This window comes from Vulpes lagopus, chromosome 2, assembly GCF_018345385.1.
Source record: "Vulpes lagopus strain Blue_001 chromosome 2, ASM1834538v1, whole genome shotgun sequence".
Classification (NCBI taxonomy): domain Eukaryota; kingdom Metazoa; phylum Chordata; class Mammalia; order Carnivora; family Canidae; genus Vulpes; species Vulpes lagopus.
In genome coordinates, this window is record NC_054825.1 from 174,396,173 (window position 1) to 174,420,503 (window position 24,331).

Genomic DNA, 24,331 nt, shown 5'->3' on the forward strand with positions numbered 1-24,331 from the left:
CGGGTGCTCATCTGTGTTTCCTGGCCAGAGAGTGACAGGAAGCACTGACCAGGAGGGGTCAGCACCGTCCCCTGCAACCCCAGGACCATGAAGGCACCCCGCGCCCTTGAACCACTCCCAGAACCCTCCAAGAGCCCACCATCCCAGACACACACACACAGAGCAGGGGACCCGGCACTCAAAAGTCTGGGCCTTGAGGCAGGAGTACTGAACGGCGGCCCTGGCACAGAGGCACAGCTGGGAGTGTACTGCCTGGGACACACCCGCACACACCTGATGTGCACAGTGCACAGCATTTGTGTTCAGCTCCTATTCCTGGGTCTTCATATTCCTTCCACCCGTAGCTCCTCCACCGGGCAGCTAAGGCTGCGCGTGAACGTGCAAAGCAAGGCAGTGGTGGAGTCCTGAGCTGCGACCCAGAAGGCCAGGGCAGGTGCGGCTTGGGCAGCGGAGACACAGAAGTGAACCGCGCAGACACACCCTGGCCTGGAGGGCTCACGGTCCAGTGAGAGGACAGACACAACGGGATACACAGAAGTACAGCAGTGACAAAGGCGCAGCTAGTGTCACCAGGCGCCAACATCAGGGGGGGCAGCCTAGGGGCAGGTGGGTGCAGGTGGGCACCCCCGGCGGGGGGTCACGGGCAATCTACCCGGCTCAGAGTCCAGCTCTCCCACGGCTCCCTCGGTCTCAACAACCGTCGGGGCAGCACTAACTCCTGAAAGTGGCCTGGAAGATGCTGCTTTTGGCAAATGAGCGTGGAGAGCATGGCCCAAAATTCTGGGTTTTCAGCGACGTGTAGTAACTGGAGAAAAGAGGCCACCGTGGCCAGAGATGAGGCCACTGCCTCCCACCCAGGGTCACGCGCTCCCTTGCTGCGACTTCCAACCAGGCGTGCACACCAACTGGGGTGGGCTCGGCTGGGAGGACTCAGGCCCCCGCCGAGGGAAGCATGGTAGCCCGTGGGAAGCCTGGGAGGCCCCGGCGAGAGAGCAAAGCGGCTCAAGAGTAAGCGAGAGCCAGAACCAGTCCCCCCCTTCCTGACGTTCTCGCTGGGATCGCCTCCTCCGAGAAGCCACCCCGATCTTGCCCAGGTCGGTCCCCTTCTCAGAAAACACGCTTTCCCGTCCCAGGGCAGCCTCTGCCTTTAGATACTTGGTTGCCCAACACCCAACGACCCGTGGAGGTGCTTCTTCAGTCCTCCAGGGGGCCTCCCAGCTTGGCCCTGGCAGCACCCCACTGCAGCACCCTACTGCCGCCCCAGGGCCTGATCCGAGTCCCACAGCCTTGCTTCTCTGGCCGCGACCTACTGGCCCCGACCCTACTGGCAGAGAGACCGCAACTACTAGGGGAGGGCAAGGCCAGGAGCGGGGTGGGGGGGTGAGGGGTGAGGGAGTGGGGGGCCGGGGATGGGGGGGTCCAGGCACAAAGGGACTTAAGTCCAAATACCCAGAGGCGCCTCTGGCCGCAGGGCCCCCCCAGGGCCACCACCCCGCCCCCTGCAAGTCCCTGCTTCCCAACCCTGATGCGCCTTTCAGAGAAAGGGAATTCTTGTAGTTTCCCCAAACCACATCCAATTAGGCCACTGCCCTTCAGACAGCCCCACAAACAAAACCCCACATTATTGCGAAGCCTGACAAGCAAACACCTACTTTGGGATTTCAGAGGAATTCATACGAAAATAGTTTAAAAACACAAAAAAATTTTTTTTACCCCCTGAAACGGAGCTATGCGACCTCCAAAGGGGACACCTGTGAGTTTCTTGTAATTTTTCTAAGAAATAACAACCGGGGGCCAAGTTTGCTTTTTTTAGAAGAAAACTATATTCTTTTAAAGAAAATGAAAATATTCTCAAAGGAAAAACTTAATTTAAGTCAAATCATACACTTTTTGTCGAGTAGCCAGGTGCCCGGAGCCTGACCACGCGGCCGGGCGCCCCCTCGCGGCCTCTGTCCACCGAGCCCTGCGGCTGCAGTCGCGCGAGTTCGCGCCCAGGGCTGCAGGGGCCCAGGATCGGGTCCCCCCGCGGGGCCGCGCCTGCAAACACCCGGCGGAACCCGGGGGCCACCCCGCGGCGGCCGAGGGCGGGGCTCCTCCGCGGCCCCGCCCCAAGGGGGCCCCACCCGCCCGGGGACCCCCACCCGCCAGGACACGCGCGCCCTCGGGCCCTCGGCCAGGCCCCCGCCTGCTGGACCAGCCCTGCCCGAGGGGGCTCCGGGACGGGGGGGGGGGGGCCGGCCCCGCACGCCGCGCCCCTGCACGCGGTCTGGGTGCCCGCCCCAGGCGGCAGGGCGCGGGGGGACCCGGGAACGGCAGGCGGGGGGGGGCGGGGGGGGGCGGGGGGGGGCGGGAGGAAAGGAGGGAGGGAGGGAGGAGGAGGGAGGAGGAGGGAGGAAGAGGAGGGAGGGAGGAGGGAAGAGGAGGGGGGAGGAGGGAAGGAGGGAGGGAGAGGAGGGAGGAGGAGGGAGGGAGGGGGGAGGAGGAGGGAGGGAGGAGGAGGAGGAGGAGGAGGAGGCAGGGAAGGAGGGAGGAGGGAAGGAGGGAGGAGGAGAGGAGGGAGGAGGAGGAGGAGGGAGGAGGAGGGAGGAGGAGGGAGGAGGGAGGAGGAGGGAGGAGGGAGGAGGAGGGGGGAAGAGGAGGGCAGGCGGCCGGCAGGCACAGACGGTGAATAAATAGCAGCAGCTTCGCCGGGGCCGGCCCCTCGGCCGGGCGGGGGGCGCGTGGGGCGGACGCCCGGCTCCGGCACGGCCCCGCCCCCGCGCGCCCCCGCGCGCCCCCGCCCCCGCCCCGCTCAGAGCTCCGTGACGTGCACGGCCGAGGGCAGGGGCCCCGGGCCCAGGCGCCGCAGGTGGCAGCGGCGGCACAGCAGGTGGCCGTCCAGGGGGTAGCAGCGGCGTCCGTCCTCCCCGCTCAGCTGCAGCCCGCAGTCCTAGGGGAGAGCACAGCCGCCGGGTCAGCGGGCCGCGGGGGCGCCGAGGGGGCGGCTCGTAAGGACCCGCGTAAGGACCCGCGATGGGGCGCGGAGGGGGGCGACCTCAGGGCGGCGAGATGAGCCCGCACCCACGCGGAGGGGCCGCTCGGGGCTGCCCGGCCCCCCGCACCTCCCCCAGGCGCGCGGGCGGGAGCCCGCACCCCGGATAGGCCGCCAGCTCGAGAGCGCCGCGCCACCCCCCGACGAAGACCCTCCCAGCGCGCCGGGCCACTCCTCCCCTCCCCTCCACTCACCTCACCTCCCCTCTCGTCACCCTCCCCACACCCTCCCCCCCTCCCTCCCTCCCCTCCCTCTCCCTCTCCTCCCCCTCTCTCTCTACCCCCTCTCCTTCTCTCTCCCTCTCTCTCCCTCCCCCTCCCCTCTCTCTCCCTCCCTCTCTCTCCCCTCTCTCTCCCTCTCTCCCTCCCTCTCTCTCCCCTCTCCCCCTCTCTCTCCCTCTCCTCTCTCTCTCCCCCCCTCTCCCTCTCTCTCTCCCTCCCTCTCTCTCCCTCTCTCTCTCCCTCTCTCTCTCCCTCTCTCTCCCCCTCCCTCTCTCTCTCTCCCCCTCGCTCCCTCCCTCCCCATCAAAGAAATTGAAAACAGCAACAAACAGCGCCTCCCAGGGAGCGCAGGGAGCACAGAGAACCAGAAAAGAGAAGTGGATTCAGGCGCCCAGACTGGGGGGGGGGGGGGGGGATAGGGCCCAAGTTAGAAAAAAATCCAAACTGGGTGGACCCGAGGGCACAGCGAAGAGTCTCCAGTCTCAGAGGGAGGGTCCGCAGCAGAAAGCCACTGAGAACAGAGAAGTGCCTCCTGCCCCCCCAGGGGTCTCCTCCTGCCTCCCTCCCCCCCCACACACACAAGGGTCATGGAGGGCAAAGATCCGCACAACCTCTTCCATCGACGCCCCAAGGAGACCCCTCTGGTCACACTCCCACCACACCCAGGGCTAACCTGCTTCGATGCTTGTTCCCGAAGCCCTGACCCCAACACCTGTCCTGCTCCCTCGGGGGCCCTGCCGCTAACCACCACACACCAGGGAGGCCTGGGGACAAGGGTCTCCCCGGCCCTGGCACCCCACCCCTGAAGCCTGCCTTGATCGCCCGCTCTTGTGCTCAGAGGCCCCAGGGGGACCCCACGGCCCCCAGGACAGCAGACAGGATGCACTGTCACTGCGGGGGCGCGGGGGGGGGGGGGGGGGTGGGGGACGACGACTACTGCGGCGGCGCCTCCTTCCCGGGTCCCTTCCCGGTCCCGCAGCAGGATCCCAGGTCCAGGAGCAGGATCCCAGTTCCCGCTGGGCCGCCTGCCCCAACCAGGGCCAACCAGGGCCACCTGCTTCTAGGCTGTCCCCTGAGTGCCACTGAAGCTCTCACTGACCCTCCCTCCCGCTTCTCCCTGGGGCTGAGGCCCGACATGCTGTTCTCGGCTTTTCTCCCACCTCTCCTGTGCTCACTCGGCCTGGCCTCCCCATATGGCCCCTCAGCACCCCTCAAAGGTCGCCGTTGCTGGGCTGTGCTGGGCCCCTCTCCTGCCGCTGCGACTTCCCCCGACTTCCCTGGGAGACTCCGTCGCGCCCTGGCCTCCCCCACACAGGCCTCAGGCCTCCAGCCACGCGGCAGCAAGGCCTGGGTCTCCATCCTATGTCCCCTGCTCTGGGTGCGAGATACGCGACACGGACCCTGGGGCCCTGGAGACGGGGGAGCAGCGGGGTGAGCCCTACAAGTGCCCAGGTGACCACCTCAAGAGGTTCTCCAGGCCCCAAAGAGGGCCCACTGGTCTCCTTGAGTTGAAAATTTGGGGGGGCCAAACCACTGGAGACCTCGGGGGAGAGTATCAGAGAAGAGAGACCTATGGGTGCCCCGACTCCCAAATTCCTACTCCCGCAGCCAGAGTCTGAACTCCAGCCCGTGTAGCTGCCCCTGGACTCGGGCATCCCCAGGGCCCCAGAGGAGGCCACCTCTCCGCTCCACCCCGCACCCTCGCTTTCTCCGGGGCTCCCCGTGGCCACCTCCTAACCCCCAAACTGCCCCGTCCGGTCACTGACCAAACCCAGTCCCTTTTAACTGCCTGGCCAGCACGCAACCCCGCGAGCCACCCCGAGCCAGGACCACAGCCCCGCCGTGCGGAGAACGGCCAAGAGCCCCCTCCCCAAAGTGCCCCTGCCACCGTGTCACCCTTTTCCACTGCCCCCAGGATCATGCGTAGTCCTCAGCCTCACGTCCCAGCTCCTGCCAACTCCTCCTGACTCAGCTGCGCACCTTCGCCCTGGCACCGTCTTAGCTGGGGCGTCCCCCTCTCCTGAAAGCCTTCCCTGATTCTCCAAGGCCTCCCACCTACTCGGACAAGTCACCGTGACGGCGATATCGACCTGTGTAGACATTGCCAGAGCACTCATCCCTGCTGCAAGAGTGGGGGCTCCAGGCTCATCCCTGTGCATCCCAGCACCCCACCCCGAGACCCTCAGTAAATATTAGATCGAATAGGAAGTGGGCTGAGGACATAGCTTGGGGAGAAGGGAGAGGGCTCCCCGGGGCGGGCGGGGAGTGCGGGACAGAACCAGAGCAGGGGAGCTGGGCCCACAGGACACCTAGAGAAGCGGACACCTGCATGTGGGCACCTGGCTGGCTCAGTTGGTTAAACATCTGCCTTCGACTCTGGTCGGGGTCCCAGGGTCCTGGGATCGAGTCCCGTGTCAGGCTCCCTGCTCAGTGGAGAGCCTGCTTCTCCCTCTCCCCCCCCCCGCCCCCCGCTCGTGCTCTCTCACAGATAAAAATCTTTTTTTTTAAAAAAAAGGGGGGGATCCCTGGGTGGCGCAGCGGTTCGGCCCGTGCCTTTGGCCCAGGGCGCGATCCTGGAGACCCGGGATCGAATCCCACATCAGGCTCCCGGTGCATGGAGCCTGCTTCTCCCTCCGCCTGTGTCTCTGGCTCTCTCTCTCTCTCTCTGTGACTATCATAAATAAATAAATAAATAATTTAAAAATAAAATAAAATAAAATAAAAATGAAATAAATTTTAAAAAAGGGGGTCTACATGGAGGGGGGCTGCCCAGCCACCAGCATTCCAGGGGGGCCCAGGCTCACCTCACAGTGGTAACACTCCACGTGGTAGTCTCTGTCCATGGACACCACACGGATGGTCGTCTCACAGCCCTGGAGGAAGAGACGGGGTTCGGACACAGTCAGCAAATTGGGTTTTGGGGCGACCTGTGTGGGGTGCACACGCCTACACAATACGGCCTGGTCGTGGCAGGTGCACATTCGTGCCCATGTGGACCCTGCCTCTGCTGCTCCCACGGGCAGAACAGGCGTCGGCAGGTGCACATCCCCCCCAGCGACACCCAGGAGCACGCACACGCATCCGGGAGAGCTGTCACGTGAGTGTCTACGTGTGTCTACATGTTCTTTTCAGTTCTTTGCAGTCAGGAAGGGCCACCGCCAGTCCTTTCTCCCTAGGCACACCAGCCTGGGGCAGAGCCAGCGTGGGTGGAGGGCACAGTGCCGGAGAGCCCCCCAGGACGTCTCCTGCACAGACTGCAACCTTCTCTCGCCTGCTCCCCCCACCACCTCAGCCTGCAGGGCGAACAGACCCGCGGAGCCATCCTTACGTCCGTGGGCAACGGAGCTGAGGGCCACCACTTCTAACTCTTGCTGGGACACACAGGTGCTTATGGGCACAACACAGCCCTCGGCCCTGAGGGATACGGGGCAGGAGCATCTGCTCCTCCTCCCCCGGGGCCCAAGGCCTGGGGCCAGCCTGAGCAGAACCAGGCAAGGCTGGGCCAGGCACCTGGTCATCTCCACGTGAGTGGTTCCTACCTGTGCAGGGAGGATGGGACGGGCACAGGAGGCACATTTTGGTGCAAAAACCCTGGAGGAATAAAGGAAACCAGGAGTGACCCCTGAGTGGCCAGAGGCCAAGGGCAGAAAGGCAGACCCACCCACCCACGGGAGCCCCTCGACATGGCCCCAAGCCTCAGGACCCCTTCCTTATGTGGACACACTGCAGGGGGGCAGCCTCTGCGGTGCCTTCTGGGCCCTTCATCTGGCTCCCCAATTCATAGCCACCCCATCAGCTCCTCTGGGATGGCTTCGGGTTCTCCTTACCCTCTCCCCTAATTGTCCGGGGGGGGGGTTCCCCTAGCTGAGACCCCCACAAAGCCCAGCTGTACACTGAGTACTCGTGCTCTATGCAGGGCACCAACCCCACGCGCGGCAGCCGCACGGGACCAGAGCTCAGCGGGCCGGGCCTGGAGCCACAGCTGGGGGAAAGGACTGGCTGCTCACGTGGACGCCAGCCGGCCAGGGAAAGGACTCTGCAGAGGCTCCAAGCCCCCACCCCAGGGAGGTGGCCGGCCCCTGGGAGGGGGGTGTCCCCCCCACCGCCGACTAAGACGGAACGTGCAGGCAAAGGCAGGGAGAGGAAAGAGACGACTGGCGCTGAATCATCCAAGAGAGGGTTCCAGACAGGGATCCAGGCCCTGCGCCCGCCACTGAGGACCGACTGATGGGGAGGCTGGAGGTGGAAAGGCCAGGAATGGAGAACCCAGACAGGCAGGGGGGGAAGACGCTTCCCGGGGAGGCGGGAGAAACGGCGGGGGTCACCTGCCCCACGGCGCTGGGACTCACGTGTGATAGTCTCTGACACAGTAGATGTTGTTCTCCACGTCCACTGTGAAGGGCACCCCGTCCAGGCACTCGTTGCACACCGAGCACCGGAAGCAGCCTGGGTGATAGGACTTCCCAAGGGCCTGCAGGATCTGGAGGTGGGAGGCACTGAAGGGTCAGTGCAGACGGAAGGCTCAGCACAGCCCCCGAAGAGGCTCTGGCTCTGAGCCCTTGGCAGGTCTGCAACAGGTGACGGGGGTCCTAAGACCGCTCTTGTCAGAGGGGCTCCAGGAGGCTGGGGGAGGGTCTCACCATCTCCATGATGAGGTGTCCACACACGCTACACTTGTCGGCTGTTTGCTGGAACCCAGAGTACTGACGGGACACAAGGGATCCAGAATGTTAGGTGACAAAGGGGCACTTGCTGCCCAGCCAGCACCTGCCTCCTGGCCCCAGGTCTCCCTAGAAGCAGGAGGGCCCCCTCCCCTGCTCCCCCCCAAGGCACCAGCCAGGGCCCAGCTCCGACTCACCAAGAAGTCCTCCTGGCAGTAGACTTTGTCACCCACATTGTAGAACGCCTTCCCTCGAAGTCGTCTCCCTGCAAGGACGGGGATTGAGAAGGGGGCCTTGGGCCACTGGAACCCAGCGATGAGCCCCTGGTTCCATTTCTCAGGACTCTTCTCCAACAGATGAGAAGCAGATTATGGGCAAATTTTAACATTTCCCTTTATTAGTAGGTCATTACTATTAAAATAATAAATAGAGGATCGGGATCCCTGGGTGGCTCAGCGGTTTAGCGCCTGCCTTTGGCCCAGGGCACGATCCTGGAGCTCCGGGATCGAGTCCCACGTCGGGCTCCCTGCATGAAGCCTGCTTCTCCCTCTGCCTGTGTCTCTGCCTCTCTCTCTATGTCTATCATAAATAAATAAAATCTTTAAAAAAATAAAATAATAAATATATTTTTAATTTTTTTAATTTTTTATTATTTATGATAGTCACAGAGAGAGAGAGAGAGGCAGAGACACAGGCAGAGGGAGAAGCAGGCTCCATGCACCGGGAGCCCGACGTGGGACTCGATCCCGGGTCTCCAGGATCACGCCCTGGGCCAAAGGCAGGCGCCAAACCGCTGCGCCACCCAGGGATCCCATATTTTTAAAATTAAACAGAACCCACTGACAGATTGTTGTAAGAGGTTCTCAAAGCAAATATATAAGGAAGTGCTTTTCATGTGTAAACTGCTGTTCTGGTTAATTTTTAAAAATACATTTGCTGGGGCACCTGGGTTGCTCAGTGAGTTAAGCATCTGCCTTCAGCTCAGGTCATGATCCCAGGGTCCTGGGATCGAGTCCTGCATCAGGCTCCCTGCTCAGTGAGGAGTCTGCTTCTCCTTCTCCTGCTCCCCCTGGTTATACTTTCTCTGTCAGAGAAATAGAGTCTTTAAAAAAAATACATTTGTGGGACACCTGGGTGCCTCAATGGTTGAGCATCTGCCTTTGGCTCAGGTCATGATCCCAGAGTCCCAGGATCAAGTCTCACATCAGGCTCCCCGCAGGGAGCCTGCTTCTCCCTCTGCCTCTGTCTCTGCCTCTCTCTGTGTTTTTCATGAATAAACAAATCTTAAAAAAAAAAATTTGCTTCAGGGGTACCTGGGTGGTACAGTCAGTTGACTCTTGGTTTCAGCTCAGGTCATGATCTCAGGATCATGAGATTAAGCCCCGCATCAGGCTCTGTGCTCAGCAGAGTCTGCTTGAGATTCTCTGTACACCCCCCCGCCCATAGTCTCTGTCTCTCTCTAAAATAAATAAATATTTTTTAAAATGTTTTTTAAGGGGCAGGCCCAGGTGGCTCGGCCGTTTAGTGCCGCCTTCGGCCCGGGGCATGACCCTGGGGACCCGGGATCGAGTCCCACGTAGGGCTCCCTGCATGGAGCCTGCTTCTCTCTCTGCCTGTGTCTCTGCCTCTCTCGCTCTGTGTCTCTCATGAATAAATAAATATATTTAAAAAAAATAAAATGTTTTTTTAAAAAATCACTTCAGTGGGACTCAGAGCAGACGTTCCAGAATGAATTGTCATAATCTTTGGACATTAGAAGTGTAACTCTCACCAGTTAAGGCCCTCGTGAAAGGGGTGTTCCTGTCAAAACAAGAGCCCCAGCAGACCTGCCTGCTGTTAGAGGCAGCCCACCAGAATCAGGAGAAAAACCACAGCGCCTAACCAGAAACAGGAGGGAGCCTCCTCCCCTGATAAAGGGCACCTGAGAGAAACCGTGACCTGACATCAGACATTAGGGGGAAACATTAGAGGCTTTTCCTTCCCGTTAGGATTCAGCATTGGACTAGAGGCCCTACACAGTGCAATATGACAGGGGAAAAAAATTAAAAATTGGAAAGGAAAAAGTACAACTATCTTTCATCAGGATATGATTGTGCTATATAGAAAACAATAGGGAATCTACCTGAAAGAAACCCTACCGGAACTAATAAATGAGCTTAGCAGGGTTGTAGGATGTGAAATGTGAAACCAAATATATTTGTATATCCTGGTAACGAATGAGTGGAAAACGAACTTACAATTTTTAAAACTGCATTTATAACAGCCTCCCCAAAACCCTGCAAAATTCTGAGGGATAAATTTAATAAGAGATATGTGTGACCCTCACTCTGCCAAACGAGACTTTGCTGAGAGAAATTTCAAAAGACCTCCATAAATAGGGGATCCCTGGGTGGCTTGGCGGTTTAGCGCCTGCCTTTGGCCCAGGGCGTGGTCCTGGAGTCCTGGGATCGAGTTCCGCGTTGGGCTCCCTGCATGGAGCCTGCTTCTCCCTGTGTCTCTGCCTCTGTCTCTCATAAATGAATGAATGAATAAATAAATAAAATCTTAAAAAAAACCCAAAACATCCATAAGTAGAACAATCTACCGTTGCTGGAAGACCAGCTCCCCCTTGGGTCTCTCACACTTCTGCATACGTTACAGGGGACCGACAGCTTTCGTTCGGAACTACCTCCCCAAGGACATCTGTGGAACAAATGGCTTAGAAAACAAAGATGGCTTATGTCCCTCTGAAGTCGAAAGCAGGCTTGTTTGCTGTCCAGTTTATACATATAATGTGCTTCTCAGAAACACAGGTCACATAGCGTTGCTGGCAGCCCACTATAAAACATTAGGGCTCCCTAAGCTCAGGGCTCCCAGCCTTGACAGACACCCACTGCTCTGCAGCACCCGCCTGGCACCCCCTGCGTCACCCCATGGGACTCGAGGGCATGCACAAGGATTCAAATGTGAGGCTCATCCTGCCTGCAGGGCTGTGAGCTTCTGCCCCAGGAGACTCATGTCTTCAGTCAGCATCAGTGGAAGAGTGGCAGACAAACTCATCAGCTTGCACATAGGGAAAAAAAAAAACCTCTCAGTCCCTGACCATCATCTTCACGGCTTCAAATGTTCTGTCATCAATTCTCCCCAAATTGATCTGTACGTGCAACGCTACACAATTAAGATCCCAGCATTCTTATTTTTTTGTGGAAACCGACATGCCATTCTATTCTGTTTCATTCTTTTCTTCTTTCAAACCCTTGTGTTGAGAGCTGCCTTCCAATTCTAAAATTTATATAAAAATACAAAGAACCAAAATAGCCAAATAATCTTGCAAAAGATTAACAATTCTGGAAGACTTACACTGCCTATCTTAAGACTTCAAGTAATCGAGACAGTGTAATATTGGGGTAAGGAAAGACCCAAAGATCAGTGGAACAGACCAGAATGCAAAAATAGACCCATAAATATTTCAATAAACACACAAGTTGGAAAGCAAAGTCTTTTCAGCATATGGTGCTATGACAACTGAAGGGAAAAAATGAAATATGGAACAAAAACGAAACTCAATTCCTCACCTCATACCATACACAAAAGTACGTTATGAGGGGTGCCTGGGTGGCTCAGTCGGTTAAGCATCCGACTCTTGATCTCAGCTCGGGTCTTGATCTCAGGGTCGTGAGTTCAAGCCCCATGCTGGGCTCCATGCTGGGCATGGAGCCTACTTAAAAAAAAAATACCATGAGAATATATTCATAAAACATACATCTGAAAAAAACTTCTACTCAGAATATATATAGTCTTACAACCAAGTAATAAAAGACAAGTAACTCTCAATTCAAAAGTTGAGCAAAAGACCCGGACAGACTTCATAAAAGAAGATATAAATGGCCAAGAGGCAGACAAAAAAGATGCTCAACCTTATTAGTCATCAGGGAAATGCAATTAAAACCACGAGATACCATTTCTCATCCATTAGAATGGGTGAATTAAAAAGACAAAAATACCGCTTGTTGGCAAACACATAGAATAACCCAACTCTAACATTTCTAGTGGGAGTATGAAAATGGCACAACCCCCTTTGGAAAAGTTTGGCAGTCTCTTATGAAGTTAAACATACACTTAGCCTATGACCCAGAAATTCCACTCCTTGGAATTTACCCGAGAGAGAAATGAAAACATTTGTCCACAGATGACCTGTACGAGAATGTTCACAGCACAATCTATCAGTGTGTGAACGTACCACAAACTGTGGTATGTTCATACAATAAAATCCTACTCAGCAATAAAAAGGAGCGAGCTACTAATACATGGATGGGGGGGCGCCTGGTTGGCTCCGACGGTAGAGCGTGCAACTCTTGATCTCGCGGATGCAAGTTGGAGCTCCACATTGGGTACAGAGGTTACTCAGGGGACTCAGGATCGAGTCCCATGTCAGGCTCCCTGCATGGAGCCTGCTTCTCCCTCTGCCTGTGCCTCTGCCTCTCTCTCTCTCTCTCTCTCTATGTCTCTCGTGATTAAATAAATAAAATCTTTAAGAATAAATAAATAAAATTAAAAAAATAAAAATAAAAATAAATAAATTTTTTAAAAAATAAAATCTTAAAAAAAAAATACACCCCGGGGAAATCTCCCTCCACACAGACCTCACTCAATTCCCACAGGCTGACCTCCACAATCAAAAATTACAAAACCATGTGATGAAACAAAGTGTCATGGGTGCCTGGGTGGCTCAGCAGTTGAGCACCTGCCTTCGGCCCAGGGCATGATCCTGGGGTCCCAGGATCAAGTCCTGACTCAGGCTCCCCACAGGGAACCTGCTTCTCCCTCTCTCTGCTTGTGTCTCTGCCTCTGTGTGTCTCTCATGAATGAATAAAATCTTTAAAGAATAATAAAATAAAATAAAATCTCATTAATATACCACACCACCCCCACTCGAATGATGGAAGACTGACAATGCTACCTGCTGGTGGGAAAGAGGAAAAACTGGAATTCTAATACATTGCCAGCAGGATAATACATTGTTTTGTCTACTGTGGTAAACTGCTTAGCAGCATATATTAAAGTGACACAAATGTTACTCCAGGACCCAGAAACTCCATTGCTAGGAAAAAAAGTATAGGAGCCCCTGGCTGGCTTAGTCAGTACAGCATGTGAGTTTTGGTCTCAGGGATAGGAGTTCGAGCCGCATGTTGAGGGTAGAAATTACTTAAAAAGAAAATCTTTTCGGAAACGCCTGGGTGGCTCAGCAGTTGAGCATCTGCCTTCGGCTCAGGACGTGATCCTGGAGTTCTGGGATCGAGTCCCACATCGGGCTCCCCGCAGGAAGCCTGCTTCTCCCTCTGCCTGTGTCTCTGCCCCCCCCCTCTCTTTCTATGTCTATAATAAATAAATAAATAAATAAATAAATAAATAAATAAAATCTTTAAAGAGAAAAAACGCAGCTGAAGGCGAAAATAAGTGATCTGGATTCTAGTTTCTGTAAGACAGATCTGAGAAAATTAAACAGAATGGGAGACAGAGAAATGGATAATATGAGAGGAAGAGATTAAGAGACCCAATAGAATGAGAAAGTCTAATACTCCGAATTTGAATTCTAGAAGTAAATAATAGAAAGAATGGGAGAGAAGCAATTTTTGAAAATAAAATAGCTAAGATTTTTCCCTAAATTGATAAAAGACCTGAAACTTTAGGGACGCCTGGGTGACTTGGTCACTTAAGCATCTGCCTTGGGCTCAGGTCATGATCCCTGGGTCCTGGGATTGAGTCTCGCTTGTGCTCTTTCTTTCTCGTTCTATCTCAAATAAATAAATAAAATCTCTCTCAAAGGAAAGAAAAAAAAGAGCCGCATACTCTACCGACTGAGCTAGCCAGGCATCTATATATACATTAATGAGTTTTTTAATGTGAATCCGGCCTAGTCGTCTTCAAGTAAACTCAACTTGGACATAATGTATTATCTTGATTATACACTGGTGAATTCGGTTCTGGAGAAAAAAAAGGGGAATAAAATAACTAGTACCAAAAAAAAGAAAATTCCCAGAACCGAGGGGGCAAATCTCCAGTCTCGCAGGGCTGTGTGTGTGCCCAGGACAACCGCAGTGGTAAAAAGCCTACACCACACATAAATAAAATATACAAGCTGTATCGTCCAACTTCACGAGCACGGCTGCCGTTGTATCGATGTCAGTGACACCACCTGGAACTGGGCAGCACACGGCCTTGCCCAGAGGCCACCGTGCAACGTGACAGTCCTCCTCCCAAGAGCTCCCCAAAGGAAAACCCGGATCACGCACACACAAACGTGAATCAGAAGGGCATCAGAACGTAGCAGCAACAGTGGCCGCTGGAAGGTAAAACTAGGACCTCAAAATGCTGAGTGAGGGGCGCCTGGCTGGCTGAGGCCTTGGGGTGTAGGACTCTTGATCGCAGGCAGGGTTGTAAGTTCAAGCCCCAAGTCAGATGTAGAGATTACTTAAAAATAAAATCTTTAAAACACACACACACACACACACACACACACACACACACACACACACACTCAGTGGCTCAGTCTGTTAAGCAGCTGCCTCTGGCTCAGGTCATGATCCCAGGGTCCTGGGATGAAGCCCGGAGTCTGGGCTCCCGGCTCAGCGGGGAACCTGCTTCTCCTTCTCCTTCTGTTCCTCCCCACACCCTCATCCCCACTCCTGTTCCTGCTCCCTCTTATGCTCTTTCTCACTCACTCTCTCTCTCAAATAAATAAATAAAATCTTTAAAAAAAAAAAAAAGATTAAAAAAAATGCGGAGTGAAAAATGTTTCCAATTTGGGAATCTATTCCAAACTAAAATGTATGAGCATAGAATAAAGGCATTTTAGAGCAGAACTCAGAACACTGACCTCCCACGTGCCCTTTCTTAGGTATCGGGAGCAAAATCTCGTAGGCAATGCTTCACAGCTTCGATTCTCTCTCTCTCCTCCACGGTGTTCAGTAGCCAACCTTACCTCAGACAGCCTGGTTCCTTCAAGGGAAACCTGAATCCACTCCCCTTATCCCTCGATGGGCTTGATTAGTATAAAGATAACTCCTCCTCCCTTATCACGGTATTACTCAGAGACGCAGGCAAGTCGGTGAATCAATCATCACACTCCCCACCGCCAAAGAGACTGGCTCAGGAATGGATGTGTGAGATGCTCTGGCCAATGACATACAAAGAGATATTTGCTAGGTGCTTTCTGGAAAAGAAATTTCCAAAAATGTGACCGGAACAGATGTCCCCTCTTCCTCCAGACCAGCGGGGCGCCAATGGAAGTCTCAAGCTGCCTCAGACATTTCACCACCCTAAAAGAAGCTGCCCCAAGGCAAAAGCCAAACTCAAGGGAAACCAAGCCAAGCACCTCATAGGGCCTGAGCCACTAGATCAATCACAACCTGAAGCCAGTCCTTATCTCTGGGTTCCCGGTTCAGGGAGCAAAAAAATATTCTGAGTTTAAGCCTCCTCAGCAGCATCTCTGTTCTCCCCAGCTAAAAGCTTCCAGGAAAGAGTGGATTCAATGCAGGGCGGATACACGGCAAAGCACCGAATGGGCACTCCACAGGGGTCCAGAGGGATTCAGTAGGATGCCTTATATAATGGGGCCTGGGGAAGGAGGTGGAGGGACAAAGATAGGATGAAACAAGCCAATACAAGGGAAAGAAAAGGTTAAAAAAGGAAAAAAAAAAAAAGGAAACGTAAAAAACTACAGAATGTATCACAGTATAATTTTTGGCTCTGCAGTGAATTTTTAAATACTCAAAGTAACATAAACCTGGCTTATTGACTTAATCACAACTTATTTATTTAATTTAATTTTTTTTAAAGATTTTATTTATTTGTTCATGAGAGACACACAGAGAGAGAGAGAGGCAGAGACAGGCAGAGGGAGAAGCAGGCTCCTCGCATGGAGCCTGACACAGGACTCGATCCCAGGATCCCGGGATCATGACTGAGCTGAAGGCAGATGCTCAACCACTGAGCCACCCAGGCGTCCCTTGACCACAACTTATGATGGAATTACACTCAGAAAACTGGAAGGAAGAGAAGTGGGCAGTGTAAGAACCTGTTCCTCATCTATCAAAGCAAAAATAAGTCTGAAAATGGCACATCCTCACCCGCACTCTCTGAATAAAGAAATAAATAAAAATTTTTTTAAAAAAAGAAAAAGAGACAGCAGTGTATGCTTGTTACAGATGCAGGGATGTCTACTAGATTCTAGAAACTGCTAAAAAAAAAAAAAGTACCAAGCAGTTGCCTCTGGGGAATGGGACCAGGAATGGAAAGAGGAGTGGTTTCTGCTATGGCAAAAACAGCTTCTCAGGACAGTCTGACTTAACACTGTGCGTGTACTACACTCCTGTAACATAAAATATTAAAGTGCTTAGTATCAATAAACGAAAGATATTTGCTTCGGGGCAAAGCCTGAAGGAAAGGGGGTGGAATCAAGAGTGAAGATTTATTAGGTTGGTTGGATAATAGCTACTTTTTTCTTTTTAGAATTTCGTCTAGGTTAAATTATAACATTTATAGTTGATACTTGGGAGAAAAAAAATAAGTAAACTGCAGGGAAAAGAAATAGCAGCCCCACGCCCAGGCAGGAAGCACAGTTCTAGCACACGTGCCCCACCCAGGCAGCCAGGAGACATGGGGCCCCAAGGCCAAGGGCCCGAGGGGCAGCCTTTCCCTCTGGTGGCACAGGGCTCCCCCCCTGGTTCCACACCTCCCTCCCCCGGGCCCAGCGGATCTCCCCGGGGGCCTGGGCCTCCCAAGCAGGCCAGGCCCAGAAGGAGAGGGGCCACAACTCAGCCTCCTCCACACTCCACCTGGGCCAGAGCTGGTGGCAGGTGCTTGGCACTTAGGTGCCAGAGGGCCGAGGAAGAGGTCACCTACCACAGGAGTCACAGGTGAAGCAATCCGTGTGATAGAGGCTCCCCATGGCCTGGCAGGCCTGCCTCGCTCCGTAGATGCCAAGCCCGCACTTGATGCAAATGCCTGCGGGAGAGAAGCAGGAGAGGTCAGCCCCCAGTCCTAAGGCTGCCTCACCTGGGGCCAACGAGCTTCCCAAGGCCTCCATCGCTCAGGTACAAACTAACGTGGGAACCACGAGGGTGTCCTGGGTTTGTGTCTGCTGCTCTTTGCGATTCAAAGAGGTAAGCAGAGTCCCCGGCGCTGCCCTTGGCATCAAAATACCAACGACGGAGGACGCCTGGGTGGCTCAGTCGGCTCAGCATCTGACTCTTGGTTGTGATCTCAGGGTGGGGAGATCGAGCCCCACGTCGGGCTCCCTGCTCAGCTCAGAGCCTGCTTGAGCATCTCTCCCTCCCTCTGCCCCTCCCCCTGCTCGCATGCACCCTCAAGCACACGGTCTCTCCCAATAAATACATAAGTACTCTTTAAAAATAGTAAGGACCTTTTTAATAAAGATTTATTTGAGGGGCAGCAGAGCACGAGCAGGGAGAAGAGAGACCGACTCTCCTCTGAGCAGGGAGCCCGATGCCAGGCTCCATCCCAGGACCCTGGAATCATGACCTGAGCTGAAGACAGACATTTAACTGACTGAGTCACCCAGGGGGCCCCACGAGTGACACATTTATACTAGAGAGTCATTCTGAGCCCCTTCACCAGTGACCAGAGTCTTGGATTGATAGAAAATCCTTCCTGCTGTCTATGAGCCAGAAAGAAGGGACGCCCGGGTGGCTCCGCGGGTGAGCATCTGCCTTCAGCCCAGGGTGTGATCCTGGAGACCCAGGATTGAGTCCCACATCAGCACAGCGACACTGCTGGCCTGCCACATGTCCCACGGTTTAGGGGCTGGAGATCCGGCCACGCACCAGGGAAGTCCCCGGGCTCAAGGAGCCTCTATGCCAGGGAGGGGGGTCACGGGGGACCGGTGACCACAGGTAAGCGGTATCTCCAGTGGAGACAAGCGCTGTGGGGGAACGTAAGGCTGATGAAGTATATATCTGAGCGTGTGAGCTTTCAATAGGATGACGGAGAAGGCCCCAGTGCCAGGGTGACATTTGAGCTAAGGTCTGGAAGAAATCGGGGAGGAAGGTGCCACGCAGACACCTGGGATTACTGGGTGGGATGAGGGACGCGCCTCTAGCAGCACAGGCCGGGGTGCCCAGCAGTCAGGGGCGCGTGGTAAGGAAAAGGGTGACCGGCAACGGCAGGACGAAGCCAGGCACTGGTCCCGGGGGACTCCCTGGCCAGCCGTCCTGGGACCCAGAACGGGGGCGCCCAGCCTGAAGTCCGAAGTTCCCTTCAGTGCCCCGGGGTGTCCCATCCCTCCCAGGGCCGGGAGACGGGCTCCCCGGGCCTTCTAGACCCTAATCTCCGGGCTGCTCCAGGACGTGCTGCCCTCACGCTCTCCCTCCGGTCTCCACCAGAGCTCTGGGGTGTTGGCATCAGCCACGGTTGCGCCTGTCCCCGTCCCGCCGCCCGGGGTGGCCGCGTCCCAACCGTGCGGACATCCCGTCCCGATGCTGCTGGGGGCCGCCGGCTCCTCCTCTGCGGCGTCGGGGGTCTGGTGCACCCCGGCCCCGGCGCTCCTCCGGCTGCAGCTCTACTGGGGGCTCCCGGGCGTAAGGGAGGCTGATGGGCCCAGGGGGGCCCAGGGGGTCAGAGAACAGAGCCGCCGGGGTCCCCCCCACGCCCGGCTGCTGGGGGAACGCGGGCCCAGACCGCTAACGGGTCAGGATTTTCAAGAGAAGCTGGAAACCGAGATCCGCCCGTGAAAGGTCACCCCGGGACCTCAACTGCTGACTTGGGAGGTTTGGAAGACGCAGGAGGGAACACAGCAGGCCCGCGGGGCTCCACACGCGGCTCCACGCCCCCCACGGCGCCCCCCCCAGCGCCCCGCGCCAGGGCTGCTCTCGCCCCCGGGCCCGCTCAGGGTGTCCAGGGTGCGCGGGTCCCTCCGACTCTCAATCGCAGCTCCTCTGTGCTCCCATTTTGGCTTCATTCCCTCCTCTCGGGGACCCCCTCCCCGGGCCTGATGCAAGTCCCCCATTCTCCTCCCAAAGGCCACGTCCAGGGTGTCCTGCAGCCTGGTCCCCAACAGCCCACCGCGCCAACTGCTGCCGCTTCTCCTTCTAAGTGAAAATGACCCAGGCCCTGTCCCTAACTCTTGTCCCCCAGCTCTGGGAGCCCCACCGGGCGCTTCCTACCTTACCAGAGGCCACGCTGAAGAGCGAGAGTCCCCAGGCTGTGGAAGCAGGGCAGGAGGCTGTGACTTTGTATGACTAGTGTTTGCTCCTGTTTGGGTTTTTTCTAAATATGCGCTTGCATCACTTTCATAAAAAGACACCGAAGGGACGCTGGGGTGGCTCAGCGGTTGAGCACCTGCCTTCAGCCCGGGGCGTGATCCAGGGGTCCCGGGATCGAGTCCCGCATCGGGCTCCCCGCAGGGAGCCTGCTTCTCCCTCTGCCTCTGTCTCTCCCTCTTTCTCTCTGTGTGTCTCATGAATAAGAAAAAAAAAAAGACACCGAAGGAGGAGAACCAAGTGCACAGAGTCTCCACAAAACTCGGGGAGTGCAGCATTTTGAAGAGGGTGGACTCTACCTATGGGATGGTGAGACCAGGCCTGGCAAACACCGGCGAGGCCAGGGCATCACCAGGGTCCTGTGCAAGAGCTGGCTCGGTCCCGTGAGGGGGGACAGAGAGCTGAGCCTGAAGGGGGACAGGTGAGCAAGGCAGTGCCAACCAGGTGTGGCGATGGGAGGAGGTGAGCACGCCAGCGAGACGTGGTGGCCTCGGAGGTGTGGGTTTACTTCTTTCTCCCCTTTTTCTTTTACTTTTTATTTTTTCCCCTTTTTCTTTTAATGAAAGACCCTTGATATACTTACAACCAAAGAAAAAGACCAATGGAAAGAGGAGAGCCCAAGATGGAGGAGGTGGGGTTGGAGGCGGAATGACCCTGGTCCTCAGATCTGGATGCGGACTTGACACCCTGAGGGTGCCAGGCCGCCTGCATGTGCCGACCTCAAGTTTTGCAGCAAAGCACAAGGCAAGTGCAGGAGCCAGAGGGGCACGAAGACGACTGAGGGAATAAAAGTGGGATCCAACCAAGGCTTAGGGCCACGCGATGGGTGGTGCCCAGATCACAGAGGTTCAAGACCAGCACCCTGCCAGCCGGTGTAGCAGCAAAAAAGGGTGCTGGGGCACTGACTGGGGGTCGGGGTTCTGCAGGGCAGCGGGCATTTGAGGAAACTGAGGCACCAGGGAGACCAGGTGGCCGTCTCAGCGAAGCAAAAACAGAGTGTGGCCCTGGGAGGCCGTGGTGGTTCCAGAGGAGGGAGGGAGGGAGGTGGCCCAAGTTAAAAAGATTCTGGAAAAAGAAAAAAAAAAAAAGAGGTTCCAAAGAGGTTCCGGAAGCTTGAGGCTGTTGGCTGGCTAAGGGGCCGCGGAACTTGGTGAGGAGAGACGAGAAAGTTCTAAAGACGTCAATGAACGGAGAGAAGGCCCAAGACGTCAGTGAGTGTCAGGGCCCTGGAGAAGGGGGGACGGCAGGAGAGGAAGAAACACCCTGCGGGGGTGGACTCCCGCACACGGCTTGAGCTCACGCTACCTGCACGCTTCCTTTTGCAGAACTTTGCGTTCTTCAAGGTGGAGTGTGTGAAAGAGCCACCTTTTAGAGCTCCAGAAGGCCAAGTATCAGCACTAAGTCATCAGCAATTCAAGCCGATAGTTGCCCGAGTTTTTCAAAATTAGGAAAATGTTCCCTAGATCTGGCTTCCCTTGGGGAAAAAAACAAAATAAAAAAAAAGATCTGGCATCACTCGCCTCCCACCCCTTGGGGCCCTTTAGAGAGGACGGCCACCCGCCTCTGAGGTCTCGGGCCACCCGCCCTCCACCCTCCCACCACCTGCTTGGGTCTGGTCACCTTGCTTCACACAAAGATGCCACGAGCAGCTGCAGAGGCCCGCGGCACCCACCCCGCCCGGGGCCCTGCAGGGCACGGGGACAGGAGACCAGAGCACCGGAGTCATTCTCTGGACAGCAGCCACAAGACCTACCAAACCGCAGATTCTCACCCTAACGCCCCACCCCCCGAAGGGCCTGAAACCCTTCCTGGCGCCCCCTCCCAAAGGCGACCCCTCCGTGTCCCAGTCACTCCCTTGAACACACACCTGGGCCCTCCCAGGCGGCCACCCTGGGAGCCAGGGGTGCAGCGCAGGGCTCCCCGCCTCCCGGGCTCACACTCTTCCTCCCCCTGGACTGGCCCCCAGGCCTGGCCTGGCCCCTGCACACCCTCCTGTGTCGAGATCCAGCTCGGGGGGTCCTGAGCTGCCCGCAGGAAGCACACGGACGGGAGTGGGGAGCGGAGTCGTTGGGGGTGAGAACCACCCCCCACCCCCACTCCCACCCCCACCCCGGCCAGGTGCCTCGTCTTCCTGCTTCCCTCTCAGCGACGCAGGGAGGCTCCTACGAGGTCTCCAAGGAACTAGGGATCTCGGGCCAGGGTCAGCCTGGGGGAGGCGGGCCAGGGTCAGCCTGGGGGAGGCGGGCCAGGGTCAGCCTGGGGGAGGCGGGCCAGGGTCAGCCTGGGGGAGGCGGGCCAGGGTCAGCCTGGGGGAGGCCGGCCAGGGTCAGCCTGGGGGAGGCGGGCCAGGGTCAGCCTGGGGGAGGCGGGCCAGGGTCAGCCTGGGGGAGGCGGGCCAGGGTCAGCCTGGGGGAGGCGGGCCAGGGTCAGCCTGGGGGAGGCGGGCCAGGGTCAGCCTGGGGGAGGCGGGCCAGGGTCAGCCTGGGGGAGGCCGGCCAGGGTCAGCCTGGGGGAGGCGGGCCAGGGTCAGGCTGGGGGAGGCGGGCCAGGGTCAGCCTAGGGGAGGCGGGCCTGGGGGAGGCGGGCCAGGGACCGTGGGCTCCGCGAGCGCGGGGGAGCGGCCCCGTGGGAAACCGCGCGGAGCAGGGGCAGCGGGGGGCCGGCCTGGGCCCCTTCCCGTCCCTCCCTCGCACCCCCCCCCCCCGCCTGTCCAGTCCGCGCACCGCGGGGGCGCCGGGGGCCCGGGACGGCGGGTCCCCACCCGGCTGGGGCTGGCGGGGTGCAGGCCGAGCAGAGGCCGCGCTACGGGCTGGGGAGGCACGATCCGCGGGCGGCTCATTCCGCGCCCGGCCGCGACCTACCCCGGGAACGGCGGGCGCCGTCGCGGGTCCCCCTCCCCGGCCTCCGCGGGACCCCCCAGGCCTCCCCCCCGCCCCGGTCCGCGGGTCCCCCCCAGGCCTTCTCCCCCGGGCCTCCGCGGATCCCCCCCGGGCCTCCCCCCCCGGGCCTCCGCGGGTCCAGCCCCCGGGCCTCCCCCCCGCCCCGACCTCCGCGGGTCCCCCCCCGGCCTCCCCCCCTCCCCGGCCTCCGCGGGTCCCCCCCGGCCTCCCCCCCCGGGCCTCCGCGGGTCCCCCCCGGCCTCCCCCCCCCGGGCCTCCGCGGATCCCCCCCGGCCTCCCCCCCCGGGCCTCCCCCCCTCCCCGGCCTCCGCGGGTCCCCCCCGGCCTCCCCCCACGGGCCTCTGCGGATCCCCCCGGCCTCCCCCCCCCGGGCCTCCCCCCCTCCCCGGCCTCCGCGGGTCCCCCCCGGCCTCCCCTCCAGCCCCGGCCTCCGCGGGTCCCCCAGGCCTCCCCCCCCCCCCCCCGGGCCTCCGCGGGTCCCCCCCGGGCCTCCCCCCCCGGGCCTCCGCGGGTCCCCCCGGGCCTCCCCCCCCGGGCCTCCGCGGATCCCCCCCCGGCCTCCCCCCCCGGGCCTCCCCCCCCCGGGCCTCCCCCCCTCCCCGGCCTCCGCGGGCCCCCCCCCCGACCTCCCCCCCCCCCGGGGCCTCCCCCCCTCCCCGGCCTCCGCGGATCCCCCCCGGCCTCCCCCCCCCCCGGGCCTTCGCGGGTCCCCCCCGGCCTCCCCCTCCGGCCTCCGCGGGTCCCCCCCCGGCCTCCCCCCCCCCCGGCCTCCCCCTCCGGCCTCCGCGGGTCCCCCCCGGCCTCCCCCCGCCCCCACGGCGCGCCGCCCGCCGCTCACCGAAGTAGTCCCGCGCCGTGCGCGCCTCCAGCGCCCGCTCCAGCTCGCGGGTCAGCGCCTCCAGCCTCCGCTCGGCCGCGCTCGGGCCGCCGTCCCGGGCCGCGGGCAGCTGCAGCGCGGGCAGCGGGAGGGCGGCGGGCGGCGCGGGCTCCGGGGAGCGGGCGGGCGCGGGCCCGGCGCCGGGCGGGAGCAGGTCGGCGTAGGCGCCGGCCGAGCCGCGGGAGCCGAGGCTGGACACGCTGGAGCGCGCGCTGCCCCCCGACGGCGGCCCGGGGCCGGGGCCGGGGCCGGGGCCGGGGCCGGGGCCGGGGCCGGGGCGCGGGTCCGGGCGGCCGCAGCGCGGGCTGCCGTGGCGCTGGTCGAAGCCCAGGCTGATGCCGCTGGAGCGCGCGCTGCCGCCGTCGGAGGCCGCCAGGCTGGCCCTCGGGCTGCTCGCGGGCTGCGCCGGGAGCTCGGCGGCCGCCGTGCGCCGCGGGCCTCGCTCGGGGCGGCTCGGCGCGTCCGCCGCGGCCTCGGGGCCGCCGCCGCCCTTCCCCCTGCGGCCCGGCTTCGGCGCCGCCTCGTCCCCCGGCCCCGGCCCCGGCCCCGGCCCCGGCCCCCACCGCCCCCGGCCCGGGGAGGCGCCGCCGGGCTCGGGCTCGGGCTCCCGCAGGGCCAGCCCCGCCAGGAGCAGCGCCGCCTGGTCCGCGGCCGCCCGGGAGCGCTGCATGGCCCGGCCCGCGGCCCCGGCGCGTCACCTCCGCCTCCGCTTCCCGCCGCCGCTCCGGCCGCGCCGCCGCATCGTCCGCCCGAGCCCGGAGCCCGCCCCGGGAGCCCTGGGCGCGGGGCGGGGCGGGGCGCGCGCGGGCCGGGGTCGCTCCGGGGGCCGCGGGCTCCGCGGGGAGGCGCGCTGCGAGCCCGGGCCGCGCCCTCCCCGGCGGCCGCGGGGCGGAGGGACTCCTTTGTGGGAGGAATGCGAGGAAGGACACGGCGCTGCGGCCTGTGGAATGCGGGGGGAGTGGCGGCGGCGGCGGCGGCGGCGGGCTCCGGGCGGGCTCCGGGCACCGGGCTGCGGGCACCGGGCTGCGGGCACCGGGCTGCGGGCACCGACGGCCCCTCCGCCCCCGGGCCCCGGAGGACCCCGGGCCCTCGACGGACCCCTGGCGGCGCAGCGGCCCCGGGCGGGGGGGAGGGGGGCTGGAGGCCGGGGGGGGGGCGGGGGTGGCCGCTGTGCGCAGGGTCCCCGCCGCCACCGCCACCCCACCCTCACCCCCACCCCCCAACCCCCGTCACTCCCCCAACCCCCCTCACCCCCGCACCCTCACCTCCACCACACCCCCACCCCCTTCACCCCCCCGCACCCCCACCCCCCCTCACCCCCCCACACACCCTGACCCCCACACCCCCACCCTCACCTCCACCACACCCCCACCCCCTTCACAC

The 24,331-nt window shown here is 59.6% G+C and overlaps 1 protein-coding gene across 2 annotated transcripts; it reads right to left on the reverse strand.

Moving 5' to 3' along the window:
• Nucleotides 1-2,527: 2,527 nt before the first annotated feature.
• LOC121485225 (WT1 interacting protein) lies at nt 2,528-23,826 on the reverse strand. Of its 2 annotated transcripts, none has more exons than XM_041745347.1 (8): nt 22,910-23,823; nt 16,797-16,898; nt 8,111-8,178; nt 7,893-7,955; nt 7,602-7,732; nt 6,792-6,843; nt 6,057-6,125; nt 2,528-2,929 (listed from the first exon to the last, which is right to left on the reverse strand). In XM_041745347.1, the coding sequence occupies exons 1-8, from the start codon at nt 23,616-23,618 to the stop codon at nt 2,792-2,794; spliced, it is 1,332 nt and encodes a 443-aa protein (XP_041601281.1). In that variant the 5' UTR covers nt 23,619-23,823; the 3' UTR covers nt 2,528-2,791. The 2 variants fall into 2 exon arrangements, 1 of the variants encoding a protein (XP_041601281.1); XR_005986239.1 differs by having other exon boundaries at nt 2,857-2,929; nt 7,602-7,748; nt 22,910-23,826.
• Between the last annotated feature and the right edge of the window lie 505 nt (nt 23,827-24,331).

Coding starts and splice junctions, on each gene's coding strand:
- LOC121485225 (XM_041745347.1), bottom strand. CDS start 23,618: ATGCAGCGCTCCCGGGCGGCCGCGGACCAGGCGGCGCTGCTCCTGGCG. Junction 7,956..8,110: donor ACTGCCAGGAGGACTTCTTG/GTGAGTCGGAGC, acceptor GTGTCCCGTCAG/TACTCTGGGTTCCAGCAAAC. Junction 2,930..6,056: donor TGGAGTGTTACCACTGTGAG/GTGAGCCTGGGC, acceptor GCTCTCCCCTAG/GACTGCGGGCTGCAGCTGAG.